Genomic DNA, 15008 nt, shown 5'->3' on the forward strand with positions numbered 1-15008 from the left:
GTGAGCGCCCGTTCCCTTACATTAGAATTTAAATTAGCATTTGTTAGTATAAATTTAGCAAAATATTAAATGAGACAGTAGACAGCTCAAGCTGTGAAGATTAGGATAAGGGATGTGCAAAAGTCTTGAACCACCCTTTAATAAAGCTGAGGAACAACTCCCTGAGTGCTGCTTAACAGTCTCTCTTTGCTTGTGACAGTGAACATTCTTATGATTTTTTCATGATTATTGCAAATAAAATTTCCTCTAACAAATATGCCTACATTTAAATTTGATTACATTTCATAAATAAGAAAACAAATATTTTACAGTGACAGCCTGAAAAGTGCCTATAGATACAATTTAATTGGTTATTTATGTAACAACCTCAGCAGCAACCTCATTTGCCCTCTTGTCTGTTCCCATCATTCAGTATCACCAGTATACTAATCACTGGCCTGATCATCTCTTATCTCTCTCTCTCTCTCTCTCTCTCTGTAGGGTGTGATAGAGAGTTTCGTGGGAACAGCATTAGCAGGTGCAGTGTTTTGTCTGCTAGGTGGGCAGCCTCTCATCATCCTCAGCAGTACAGGACCAGTGCTTGTCTTTGAGCGGCTATTGTTTAACTTTAGCACGTGAGTAGGACTATCCTGCACACACGCACACACACAGACGCACACAAACACACACAGACAATACTTTCATCTGGGGCAATATCTAAAAAAATACAATAAAATTTGCAGGATTTTGATAAAATGTATTGAGACTCCTGGTGCAGGAACAGTGTTGTTACATAGTGTACACTCCTTTAAGTAATTATAATATAAATCTATTGTTGTAAAAAAAAAAAAAAATTAGCACACAATCGAATTGTATATCTATTATGAAATGAGATAGCGAGGTATGCTGGGTGCTGATCTCACATCAATATGATCAATTGAACATATTATCTTGATTATGTTTAGATATACTGTATAGAACATTTCATGTCTTTGGAATGTTACATATGTCACATTAAATGTTTATGCTAAATATATTTTTTGTTTAAAAATAGATCAGCTTCTCAGTTTCTTGCTTAGAATTGATAGAATTGCATTTGCATGTTCACACTGTATGTATTGTTACAAATAATATTTCAGATTTTTTTAGTGAAAACTCAAAAATAAGTAAGTCTGCCTATTGTAAGTGTAGTAGTAAAACTGAGCAACCAACATATGTTACAGTATAAACCTGGGAAAGGATGTACATCGTACAAAAACAGCAAAATCTGTGCATTTCAATTCCATGTTGGAACCTTTGTCATCAGTTCTTGGCATAAAATTATGACCACCCACCTAATATTGTGGAGATCTCACTATAGCTGTCAAAAGAGCGCTAACCCATTGAGGCCTGGACCCATATTGACCTCTGACGGTGTGTGTGGTATCTGGCACCAAGCTGTTAGTAACAGATCGTCTGTGTCCTGCAAATTGTTAGGTGGGGCATCTCGAATTAACCATGTTTTGGTGATTCATTAGACCAGGACACCTTCTTCCATTGCTTTGTGGTCCAGTTCTGATGCTGATGTGCCCAGCATAGCCGCTTTTGTTGGGGGACATGGGTCAGCATGGGCACTCTAACCGTCCTTGTCTACTCAGCCCCATATGCAATAAACAGCAATGCGCTATGTGTTCTGACACCTTCCTATCAGAACCAGCATTAACCAGTGAGCCCTGGCCACCCATGACCCTGTCACCGGTTTACTGGTTTTCTTTCCTTGAAGCTCTTTTGGTAGGTCCTATAAAATAACAATGTATTTTAAATCAATGAATAAGACCAATTTAAGATTTACTAGTAACTTAATAAGCTAAATTATTTGAGCAGCTCATAAATTTTTATTATTGTGACCAGGACTTCATTTGGCCCCCGTGACAATTTTATTGTTGAAAGCCCTATGAGATGCATGTGTCACAGCAGTATTTTCCATTATTTTTTTTCCATCAAATTTATTTTTAAAAAATTGAGTCAGAACAGGTTACATATAAAATATAAGATGTAATTAAAGCATTAGAATTGGTACATTAGTTAAAACCCACAAAACAAGCTTTTAAAAGTTAGCTAGTTCTGTAACAAGTGCTATCCAGACACATTCCTATTTTGGAAATGATATCTTGAGTACACACATTCACAGACTGTCACATGACTGCACCAGGATGTTCATTAGATGTCACATAGGGACTTCATGGGATACGTCAAGGATAAAACTGAATAAAGGACTTTCCAAAACATTTAAAGCGTTTGTGACACCTGTGTCACTGGGTTAAGACCTGAAATCAAATCATATATTGTAGTGGATATAGATCGCACTACTAGTCATGCTGCCTCTGTAAGCCTGATATTCATAGTAGCCAAACCTCTTAACTAAAACAACCAACCGTTCACAATCCATGTCAAATTTTCTTGTGGTTGTCATTTTTAGTGGGTTAGTGGGCATTTTTAAAGGGTTTGTGATGTTGGTGATTTGAAAATCTGGCATGGTCTTTATGATTGGCTGCTTTCAGGGACCACGCATTAGACTACCTGGAATTTCGGTTGTGGATTGGTTTGTGGTCAGGGTTCCTGTGTCTGCTGCTGGTGGCGACGGATGCCAGCTTCCTTGTGCAGTATTTTACACGCTTTACAGAGGAAGGCTTTGCATCTCTCATCAGCTTTATCTTCATCTATGATGCATTCAAGAAAATGCTCAAACTTGCTCAGCATTACCCCATCGACATCAACTACCACTGGGACATGGCCACTCAGTATGGCTGCCACTGCATGCCTCCTGAGGGTATGGCACTATGTTTTTAATGGTACCTCTATTTACACCTGTGTATGTGTGTGTGTGTGTGTGTGTGTGTGTGTGTGTAGTATATCTTTGGGTTTATCTCTCATTATGTGCTTAGAATAATCTCTTATGTACTGATATTTTATTAATTTTTTGCTATATATTTTTTTTAGGAAACTGAGCTTTGATTGGCTTTTTTGCTGCATTTGCTTTGCTTAATGAGCACTGCAGTAGTAGTGTCTTCTTACTGATTAAGTCGAATAAAAGCTTGATTGTGCTGAACTTTCAGTGACCAGAATTGTATTTGTTTAAAATAGGCAACATGTCTATCCCAGATGAACTAATTAAAGCTCCATTCAACTCCACTGGACAGGTGAGTGAGTGTTCGTGTGTGTACATTACATTAAACATGGATTTAGTTTAGAACATCAGTAAGAAAAATGAACCTTTACACACAGTAATAACCTGCCTGTGTGTGTGTGTTTTCATGGCCAGCAGCACTGGAACGCTACTTGGTCATCACTAACTCGTTCAGAGTGTTTGGAAAGTGGAGGAGTTCTGCAAGGAGGCTCCTGTGGCTTTGTTCCTGACATCACACTAATGTCGTTTATCCTGTTCATGGGCACCTACACCTGTTCCATGGCCTTAAAGAAGTTTAAAACCAGCAGATTTTTTCCCACCATGGTACACACACACACACACACACACACACACACACACACACACACACGTCACCACATGGATTTAACCAAGCAAATTAAGTTAAATTAAGTTAAGAGCTTTCCATTGGATAATAACCCCAGTGATTGATGTGTATCACTAACTATGTAACCCTGACTGATGCAGTGAGTAGCTTCTCATTTCTTGAACAATCATGTCAGAAAACATATTCTGTGCTCATGGCAAAGATGTTACTCTGTTTTAGAAGCATCAGATCAAACAAACAAAAAAACATAATCTTTAAGGAATAAATGCGGTTGCAAAAACATTCTAAGTGTAGTGGAAAATCACTTAAATGTTTGGTGAAATCAAATGGCAAAAGAGACCCACAACAACAGTATAACTCAAAGCTATGTTTAGTGGTGAAAGTAAGAGCATTTCCACACACAATGCGAAGAGAACTCAAAGGATTGAGATTAAACAGCTGTGTAACTTTAAGAAAACCATGTGTCAGTGATGCTAATTAAGGTGGAAAAAAAGTGTTTTATTTAGCATAAAGCATAAAGAATGGACTGTGGAGCATTGAAAAAAAGTTATGTGGTCTGATGAGTTCTGATTTACCCTGTTCCAGAGTGGGATCAGCTGACTACCTGAACTTACTGAATGATCAGGTTTTTCCATCAGTGTTTTTTTTTTTTTCCTGATGGCACGGGCATATTCCAAGATATCAATGCCAGGATTCATCTGGCTCAAATTGTAAAAGAGTGGCTCAGGGAGCATTGAGACATCCTTTTCACAGATGGATTTGCCAACACAGAGTCCAGACCTTAACCCCATTGAGAATATTTGAGATTTGCAGGAAATTAATGGAAAGGTTTGGGTCCAAAATAACTTTTGTGACATTGCGTAACTTTATTGATACAATACTACGGCCATAATCAAAGCAAAATGTGTGTGTTTTTTTTAATGTATTTATATTTACAGTAGTGACAAGAAAAGACATAATATCTAATTTTGCTTACACAGACTTCTTAGTTATCTAGAAAACAAAAATGATAAAATTTTAAGAGCTCTTTTCAAATTTTATTTTCCTTTTAGTACTGAAGTTTTTGTAATTACATTAGCAATTGATAATATCCAGTTTCATTTCCTAATCCCCATGAGTTCAGTCCTCGCCATTATCAAACCCCCACTTACACCACTGGAGTACCAGTACCGATCTTAACCTAACCTTCCCCTTTATTTACTTTGTAACAGTACATCTTCATCAGCGATCCCACACTCCATCACCCACTGACACACACACACATACACAGACAGACAGAGAGAGAGAGATAAGGTTTGGCAGTGTACAGTAGGTGGAAAATATCCATCACTAAATCCTGCCAAAAATTTGTTAATGCATCCAATCCATGATCATTAAAACCTCATTAATCTACATTAGTTTCCAGCCATGTACTTAGTCTTGATCCTTAGTGACATTTATACAACTGAACTGAACTAAAATGAACCCGTTTCATTATATGCTTATTATTATACGTTTTTTTTTTTTTTTTTTTTTTTTTAAACAGCAGTTCCTCATTGGTATTGACTTGATCAGATGTCAATGTGGGTGGGATCATGTATTGTTATTGTAGTATACCATAAAGAAATAATTGTGAATAAGTACAGCATTTAAGTTAATTATTGTTCATTTTAAAATGTTAATTATTATCAAATGTTTTTATTACCAGATTTAAATAAAGATTGATTTATCTATTGATTGGCAGGTACGTAACATGATCAGTGACTTTGCAATCATCCTGGCCATTCTGATCTTCTGTGGAATAGATGCACTGGTGGGCGTAGACACACCAAAACTGGAAGTGCCTGTTGAATTTAAGGTAAGTGTGTGTGTGTGTGTGTGTGTTGTTTTTGCAATGTTTTTTTTTTCCTGTGTTTTACCATAATCCTTATGTTCATGTCTAATAAGGATTATTGTATGTAAATTGTAGCTAAATTTCAATGACCTCTGAATTAGTGATACATATGTGGTTTTTATACTTACATTAAATCTATTTGTATGTGTATGTATAGCCTACAAGTCCAAAGCGGGGCTGGTTTGTCCCCCCTTTCGGTGGAAACCCCTGGTGGGTGTACCTGGCCTCGTTACTCCCTGCACTCCTTGTCACCATCCTCATCTTTATGGACCAGCAAATCACTGCTGTCATCGTGAACAGGAAGGAACACAAACTCAAGGTGTGTGTGTGTGCGTGTGTGTGTGTACATATACAGTGTAGGTGTGTGTTTTTTCAGTTCACATTAAAGAGCTGATAATGGCCAGTAACACATGTGTATGTATATGAGAGGGTCCAGTTTATATGACATGTCAGTTTCTTTTTTTACTGACTAAACAGCTGTCTTGTAAGTAAGCTTTGGATCCCTGATTTAAAGATTTTTTTTTTCAAAGCTAGCTAATGAATAAAACATGATTAAAAACATTAACTAATTACATTGCCAGTGTTGTGGAATTGTGTTGATAAATTGCAAGTTGAGATTTATTAACTGTGGATACTACTGCTCCCTAAATATTGTGTCTGTGTGTGGAGAGCAGAAAGGTTCTGGCTACCATTTGGACTTATTCTGGGTGGCTGTGCTAATGATCGTGTGCTCGTTCATGGGTCTGCCATGGTACGTGGCAGCAACTGTCATCTCCATCGCCCACATCGACTCACTTAAGATGGAGACAGAGACATCGGCACCAGGCGAGCAGCCCAAATTCCTTGGAGTCAGGTACAGAGAGCGGGAAAAAGAGAATATTTATAAATCTAGAAGGTTTGTACAAGTCAAACTGGCACTTTTGATTCAGTTAAATAACAGAACACAGTTTTGAGTAAAAAAAAAACCTTTAACCCTATAATCTCCTGCTACACTAATGGACTTATCCCAGGTTTCTCACTATGCCAAAGCAATGATTGGACTGCCAGCCTCTCAGGAAATCCTTTAATGGCTCAAGTATGGGAAAAATGCTTGGAGTGAAGTTAGGACAGTACGGGTGATGTGGCAATAACTCACGGCTGAGTTTTTGTAACTTACAAGCGGTGTTCGTGAATGATGTGTTTACAGTTGCCTCGGACAGATGTGGGTAGGGTAGAGGTAATTTGGTAAGAAGTTATCTGCCAATTTAAATCACTAAATGTTCATGAAAACAACTGCACTGGGCTCTAAGCCACCTTGGCCAGGATCATTATTTATGGAAGTATGGTCTCTTTTAAATTGTTTGCACCATTCAAATGTTTTACTGCAACTAAGAGTCTCTTGACTGTACTGGTCTTGAAGTCTGCTGTAAATATCAACTGGTTTACATCTTCATTCATAAGAAACCATCAAAAGTCCCGGTTTGACTTGACCGCTCCTCATAGTTGTTGCTGAAAGACATTTAGAAAAAATATCATAAGAACAAGGGTTTCATATTATTTTTAAGTTTAAGCAGTCAGTAATAATGTCAGAAGCATGTAAGAATTACATGAAGTTTTCATACTTGCTGGAGTAAAAGCTTCTGAATACAAGCTCTTGAACTAAATGTAATTAATTTGGTTAAATTGCTCCCATCTCACACTCGTATATACATAATCCACATATGCAGATATTTATCTGTGTATGGATAAATAGGCATATGCATAGGTGTCTATTTATAAATGGTGAGTGTGCTTAATCTTTTGGATTTAGGGAGCAGAGAGTAACGGGAGTGAGTGTCTTCCTCCTAACTGGACTATCGGTCTTCATGGCACCGATTCTTAAGGTACACACAGCTGAAAGCAGCTTTGTCTTTTAATTTTTAATGACGATGTATACATGGTCATCTAGCAAGTGTGTAAATCAACCTTCCAGTAAAGTCTGACAGAGCTCAAGTCAGATCACTGCAACTATGACATAATACGATTAAGTCCAACTCTGAGTACCTGCCCTTTGGTAGCAGTTACATTGAATTGATTTTGTTTATTTGCTTATTTTGGTATTATTTCAACAATGTGGAAAACTTATTGTTTCTGGTTTATTTTGTATATGTTGTCATATTTCTTTCTCTTTAGTTCATTCCCATGCCGGTGCTCTATGGTGTCTTCCTCTACATGGGAGTAGCATCTCTAAATGGAGTGCAGGTAAGTGTTTTTGAGTTTAGTCTTGTGTGTTAGACACACATAATAGCAAGTCATGTCTCTAGATTCCATGTTGTCTGATACAAAAATACAGTGAGTTTAAGATATTTTAATGTGTTTGTGTGTGTATATGTGTGTGCGTAGTTCATGGATCGCTTGAAGCTGTTTCTAATGCCAGCGAAACACCAGCCAGATTTGATCTACTTGCGCCATGTCCCCCTTCGCCGAGTTCACCTGTTCACGTTCCTCCAGGTGTGTCTCTGTATAATGAAGTGTTCAGCGTCTCACAAAATCTGAGTGCCACACAATTTGGATATTTTTTTCTGTTCTGAGACACTTGATCCAACTCAAAAGCTATAAAGTCAGATTTGGTAGCTGTGTCAGAGCAGGGAAATGACCTGAGGTGTACAATGAAGCTTAACAATTTTGCGCTGTGCTGGTTGAATCACCAGTTCTATTACACTGAATGTACAGGTATGTGTAATGTACACATGTGTATTTGCACAGATCCTGTGTCTTGCCCTGCTTTGGATCTTGAAGTCCACTGTGGCAGCTATAATCTTCCCAGTTATGGTGAGTCTGTAGTTATGCACTTGGCCAGAATACTTAGGCTCATATCAGGACAGAATGTCATCATTACAGGATTGTTTGACACATGAACACATGAATACTATGCATATCTCATATTTATTTAACAATTTTGTTCATCATTATTGCTGTGCATGGATTTTAATATGATTAAATTTGAAGAAATAAATAAACCAAACTTCAGGCCAGTTTTTGATCACTTAGTGGTTTGAAAACCACTTTTCCATTTGACTCTTTATTTAAACTGTTTTGGGGAGTCAATCTACCATCCTAATTAATCCCTGTATGCTCGTGTTTATAACGCTGTCTCCCTCTTCATAGATTTTGGCCCTGGTGGCCGTAAGGAAGGCACTGGATTACTTTTTCTCTCAGCATGATCTCAGCTACCTGGATGACGTTATGCCAGAGAAAGACAAGAAAAAGAAAGAGGATGACAAAAAGAAAAAAAAGAAGAAGGGCAGCATTGACAGTGACATAAATTATGTAAGAAAACTGTAACGTGTGTGATTATGTAAAAAGGAAAAAACTAACCTGGACTGAAATAAGATTAATCCCTGAAGAGTATCGAATAAAAAAAACAAGCATGACTTCATTTTAGTAAGTTTGTCCACTTTCTGCGATTTACAGTCAGATTATCCAGGCAATGAAAATATTCCCAGTATAAAGATATCCATGGAGACGATGGAGGAGGCACAAATGAGGGGAGAGGAACCCTCAGAGAGTGAGTAGGGCAGAAATTCTGCAGAGTGCCAATCTAACACTTTTTGCCATGGGCTTGGGTTTCTGCCTCACTCTCTTTTCCTCTTGATTTCTCCCCTACTTTCCTTAATTTTTATTAATATTATTAGTCATTCTGGGCTGCTTTGAATCAGGCTCTTTTTTCTGCTTGCTGGGTGTTATGATTTTTATGAAACATTCTAGTTATGCAGAAGATTCTATGTCTCACACATACAGTACACACACCTTTTGTAATATTACTTCATGTCTTCTTTTTTGTTGCAATTAACCCATGATAACATATCTTTGTATATTTTACAGGAAATAAGCCCATGTCATTCCTCACTCCATACTGATTCATGGGGTTTCCTTACCTCGAAGCTTTAAGGTAAACCTGCAAATTCTGGAGTTTTTTTGCACATCGCATGATGTCTTCAAAACATTCAAGATGTCAAGGTGTTTTATACAAGGATATAATGTTTATTTGTTTTTGTTTTTCTCTCACAGTCAAGATTTAAGCCCATTTAAGAAGTCTGTACCTCTCAACAGAGCTGATGTGGACCCTGATCTCAACAGATTTTCTCAGAAAGCTCAGAAAGATGAAACAGCCTTTTAGCTCATCGTGTTTTCTACATTAGCTAAAAAGCAAGGTTTTAGACCAATTTGCATACAAACAATAATATGAGGGCATTCAAGTCAAACTGGGACTTTTGATTTAGGAAAACAGAACACAGTTATGAAAGCAAAAACCTTTATTTCGCTATGTAATCCACTGCTACACTACCGCACTAATCCCAGCATTTTACTAGTGCCTAGATATTAAAAGTTCTCAGTATACAGCAGCCAGGATCAGACTGCTTCACGTTTGAAATGCTGGCCTTCCAGAAACTTTTTTAATGGCTTAAACATGGGGACATTGTCATGACTAAATGTGGGATGTGGTAATAACTATGAGACATGTTTGTGTAATGTGCAAGTGGTGATCATAAATGACTGTGTACAGTTTCCACCGGCAGATGTGTCTCTTCCTCAAGTTATCCATAGATTTTCAAGGATCTGGCAATCCACCCGTCGAATGTTCACAGGAATGATTGCAATGGGGTCCTAGCCACCTCTGCTGGAATCATCATTTACAAACATACAGCCTTCTTCAAAACGTTTACACAATCTAAACGCATTCAAATGCAATGAGTCTCATTGCCGTACTGTACTTTACATCTGTAAACGTCAATTGGTTTTATGTCTTTCATTCAAAAGAAATTTCATGACAAGTCCCAGTTTGACTCGAACAATAATTAAGCATACAATGATTCAATAATTACAATAAAGTACAATATAAAAAAATCAATATATAGTATACACACATGCTTTGCAGGTAGGTGCAAGTTCATCAAAATGCAATGTAAAGGTTAAAACCTTATACCATTACGCACTTATAGCATCTCAGCTTTCATCCCATTAGTTCTATCAAAATACTGTATCTCATCTCATTATCATATCATATCATAAACTTACTGAGTACAAAGAGTATGAGGAAATGCAATGCTGTATCTGGACCTAAATCCTTTGTGATGTATGCAGGAAATATTTTGTACTCTAGCCTCTAAATATACGAACAATACTGTAAATACTGTATTTTAAATTAAAGCTTTAACAGGTTAGTAAAGCAAGGATTTTTTAAAAATTTAATATAAAACTTTAACCTACTATTATACTATCTTATCTCTTTAGTGAGTCTTAAATTTGTAAATCTCTTTGTCTTTAGCCCAAACAGGTCATCTAAATGAGAAAATTAGATCAAAATAGCTTAATATACAAATATTATAAATAATAGCAGATTTATCAGTTCTGAAACCATAACAGGTTTTATAATCTTATAAAGTGTTTTTTTTTACTTATTATAAACTATACTGATTACTTATTTTATTACCTTGAATCATAGCTCTACCTCTTTGAATGCTGTAGTGCCAGTGTTTAATCTATGCAGATAAGAAATGATAGAGATAAATTATTGTTCTCAGTGAGTGGGCACAACTTAGATTGCTGTCATCATTTTATCGCAAATTATAATAATCTTCCGTAAACTATGCAAAACACAATACAGTATGTGTCTTTCTAATTAAATGACAGATTTGTCTTGAAAAGATTAAAATTTGATTTTATTAAGTGTACTTTCAGTATCATCTGTGCAAATATATATTTATAATGTACTTTATTTTTTAAGCAAAGAAATTATAATTTATCTACCATATAATCTTTTATACATGTGTAGTAAATGTTGGTTAATGTAGGACATAAATTTATATCAGTAACAGACGATAAAAAGAAATCATTTAAAATAAAAATTTTAAATTAAAATATTAATTTAACCCAAAATGAATGGGTAAACTTTGGGTGAGTTTTCTAAAATACCCATCGCCAACAACCATGACATGGCCAGAGTCACTGAGATATATTTTTCCTCTGTTCTGGAGTTTGATGTAAAAATTAATTGTAGCTTTGTGTATCTGCTGCTTTTATGCATTGTGCTGCTACCATATAGTTGGCTGATGTATGAATGATTGTATGAATGAGCAGGTGTACAAATTATTTAAGTGATCAGTCTATAAAAAAGAAATACATTTGAATTTTTGCATCCAGTTAATTATAATTAGCATCAGTATCATTTAAAGAATACAGTATGGAATTTTTTGTGAAATCTTATTCAACAACAAAAAATAATATTTGAATAATTAAAAATAAAATTGTTCAACTTTAATAATTCACTTTCAGTTTAAAAACTGAGGATATGTTTTATAGCTATTTTAATAGTGCACACACTGTTTTATGTCATGCCAGAAGGGTAATATATACTTTACAACTTATTTATGTAGAATTGTGACCTATTGACAGACATTATGGACTTGAATGTAAAGAAATGCAAAATGTGAAATTAATGGTAGTATGCTACATTTCCCAATGAGACAAATTCTCCTTCTCTCTCTCTCTCTCTCTCTCTCTGTCTTTTTCTCATTTCTTTGCTTTTTTTAAATCGTTATTCTTAATATATTAAAATGAGCTCAAATGCCTAAAAGAGCTACACTTTAAAAACAGTAGCTTCACTCTTTTTGCACTGTAGGTCAATAATCATTAATAATGATTTATAATAGGGAAGACATGTATTATAATTAATATTATAGATTATTAGTATTTTACAATCAGTTCCTGTATGATTTTTGTACATTTTCCCACCCAAGATGTTTTTATGGCTTTATGATGTAGGCTACACTACATACAATATGCTTCAATGTATTTTGAAAATAAAGTAACTTTTAAGACTGTTGTCCTGCTAAGTAGTTGTGCTTTTCTTCACAAATTAATCCAAACTGAAACAAGGAAAAATAAAATGTGGTTTATTAAACCTTAGTAACCAGTGTTAAATTATACAAAATTATTAGTATTTGAACTTTATATAAAAAGTGTAAAAGCTCAAAATAAGGACTGAAGTTGGCTCAAGTAGGAGGGGTTCATGACTATTTTGGTGGGGCACGGCAAAATTACAGTAAATAGTGGCATCAAGTCAAACAAAATTACGTCAGAAGCTTATTATACTAGTTTATCATACTGATATGCTGACTACGCTATAGACTATAATCTTTTCAATATTATTAGTATTTTGTGCAATGAATTTACTATATAGAGCAAACTTTAAATAGAGAACAGAATGGTGTATTCTGGTCTAAATTCCTGCACTCAACACATTTGGATCATGATTTAAAGTCATTTGTTATAGCTTACATGCAATTTGTGCCATTACTATTGATTCTGATTGCTGCTGATTGCACTATAAAGACACATTAATGATCTGTATAATTATACTTCTAGCTGAATAAGCCTGGTCGTAGATGTAAAAATATGGACTGAAAAGATGTTCTGTTAACTTGCATTCAAATGCATCCTTAAATATGACCATTTACTGCTGACACAGAATGTGATATGAACACAGGAAGGTGATCTAGCAACATGTAGCTTCTCGGTGACAGACAAAAGTGCAGTCTCCATGAAATGTGTTGCTTTGATGCCAGAGTAGTTCTTGGATGTTGCATTATGAAAGATAAAGAATTGATTTAGGATGCATTTATAATTTTTTATAAAATAAAGTGCCACTGATTGGTAGTTGCTGATGTCTGCTAGATTCAGAGTGGGTTTCTTCAAGATAACCTTTTCTCTCTTGAATTCTGCAGGAACATGGTGATGTTTTCGAGGAGTTCTGGTGAGATTGTTTGGAGGATTGTAGAAAGCATTGTGTTCTGTGGGTAGGTGGTAGGATTGCAGTATCAGATAACTTGCATGATCCCTTTCGTTGCTAGGGTAGAAAGCCAGTGGAAGAAAAGAAACTGGGATGGAGTGAAGGTCTCGCACTTTTTTTTAAACCTCCCATCATGCAATCTGGAAAAGTCTTCAGCACTCAGGAAGAATAAAGTAGGATAAGCCAGCAGGCTAAATTGTAAAGAAAAGATGTTGTGAAGTTTGCGAGGGTCGTGTTTCCATCTTTTTCCTGTAGAAGGCAGTCTTAGCAGCTTCAATTAAAAAATTGTGTGGACAGGTAGGTAAAAGACAAGCTCTGTGTCAAGTTTTACTTTCACTCTGTGCAATTCTTAATAGTTTTTAGTTGCTGCACAGAACATCTGATAGCCAGGGAGCAGGCAAAGAAACCCTTCTGGACTTAAAAGATAAAGGTCAGAAAGTGACAAGAGGCAGTTGTCTGTGGGTACAGTAGCTTTAATGGAAAGTAGCATCATGAGTCAGAAAATTATGGTGCAGGAAGCTATGGAGGAAGAAGAGATAGAGTGGATGTTTCTGCAATTACTGTAGGAAAGAAATATGAATAACTGCTGTGTGTGAAAATCTCAAATCAGCATTTTCACAAATAATTAAATTAGCCTGTCTACTACCACCTTTATGACACAGTTAACTCAGCCTGTCTACTACTGTACCACCTTCATGACGCAATCATGACCATTTAAATTTATCTCTATTTTTATCTCTATTTTTATAGATAAGTTTTTTATATTCCTTATATATTTTTTAAAATATATTTTTATATTTTGTTCTATCTTCTACAGCTATGTTTCTATAGCTAAACTTATTCTTATTTTATTTCACTAATCATTTCTTGTTAATTGTTTTTAAATTTCTAAGGTCACAGGCGGTCGTTTAAGCATTTCACTGCATATTGTACTGTGTATGACTGTGTCTGTGACAACTAAAATTAGAATTTAAATTTAAGGTAAAGTCATAACAATCACAATTTTTCTTTTGCACAGCAAGATATACTATAATGATTAATGCACTGCAATACTGTACTTGCTATTTTATCTGCTCCTACTCTGTTTGGCTCAAGCCAAATCTCAAAGCTAACATCAAATGAGGTGTAGAAAACACAATATAATACCTCTGAAGTTATCCTTATACTAAGTCCTTTTCTTTCTCTTAATCCAAATTTTATGGCTTTTTAAGATTGTTCATGTGGCTTCTTAAGATTGTCTTATGCATGAATGCAATCTGGATCAAAGATGTGTTCATGCTTGTGTGTCTTAAGATAAAAAAGGATCAAGACTAAACTCACTAGCTTTTAGTAGTAAAAGTGACTTACACATCACCTCACACAGAGGGTCTAGGAATAATAAAAAAGAGGAAATTATGGTGTCATTAGTTGTGCCTTATTATCTGCACACATATAGTCTTTCTATAGTAATATACATTACTACATTTTTGTGACAGACCAACCCAATGTGGCACATATTTTTGAAGCAGAAGGAAAATGATAAATTACTTTGACCAATATATTTTGTATTTGTCTTTGTGTTCAGCCCCCCTGAGTGAATACTTTGTAGAACCACCTTTCGTTGTAATAATAGCTCAGCACAGTCAGAATGTCTGTGAACAGTAATTTTCAAGTCTTAGAGACTGTACACTGGATGTCCGTGAATCACGATCTTGGCCGAGTTGGCTCGGAGCCCACTGCAGTCGTTTCTGTGAACATTCAAGAAGTGAAACCAAGTGGGCCAGTGGTTAAGGCATTGGACTATGGTTCGGAAGATCCCAGGTTCAAACCCCACAACCACCAAGTTGCCACTGTT

At 35.8% G+C, this 15008-nt stretch overlaps 1 protein-coding gene across 3 annotated transcripts in view; it reads left to right on the forward strand.

Moving 5' to 3' along the window:
- Window positions 1-12209, forward strand: part of slc4a4b (solute carrier family 4 member 4b) — a 47265-nt gene extending 35056 nt beyond the window's left edge. For 2 of the 3 annotated variants that reach the window (XM_053478090.1, XM_053478091.1), the window contains 15 exons: window positions 481-614; window positions 2520-2788; window positions 3103-3158; window positions 3284-3469; window positions 5215-5328; window positions 5522-5683; window positions 6039-6217; window positions 7154-7226; window positions 7516-7584; window positions 7726-7833; window positions 8089-8154; window positions 8491-8652; window positions 8797-8890; window positions 9208-9274; window positions 9394-12209. In XM_053478090.1, the coding sequence (XP_053334065.1) occupies window positions 481-614; window positions 2520-2788; window positions 3103-3158; window positions 3284-3469; window positions 5215-5328; window positions 5522-5683; window positions 6039-6217; window positions 7154-7226; window positions 7516-7584; window positions 7726-7833; window positions 8089-8154; window positions 8491-8652; window positions 8797-8890; window positions 9208-9242 (1707 nt within the window). In that variant the 3' untranslated portion in view covers window positions 9243-9274; window positions 9394-12209. Of the gene's footprint in view, window positions 1-480; window positions 615-2519; window positions 2789-3102; window positions 3159-3283; window positions 3470-5214; window positions 5329-5521; window positions 5684-6038; window positions 6218-7153; window positions 7227-7515; window positions 7585-7725; window positions 7834-8088; window positions 8155-8490; window positions 8653-8796; window positions 8891-9207; window positions 9275-9393 lie in introns of those variants that run through there. The other variant, XM_053478092.1, reaches the window with a different exon arrangement.
- Window positions 12210-15008: the final 2799 nt, after the last annotated feature.

Source organism: Clarias gariepinus, chromosome 19, assembly GCF_024256425.1.
Source record: "Clarias gariepinus isolate MV-2021 ecotype Netherlands chromosome 19, CGAR_prim_01v2, whole genome shotgun sequence".
NCBI classification, from domain to species: Eukaryota; Metazoa; Chordata; class Actinopteri; order Siluriformes; family Clariidae; genus Clarias; species Clarias gariepinus.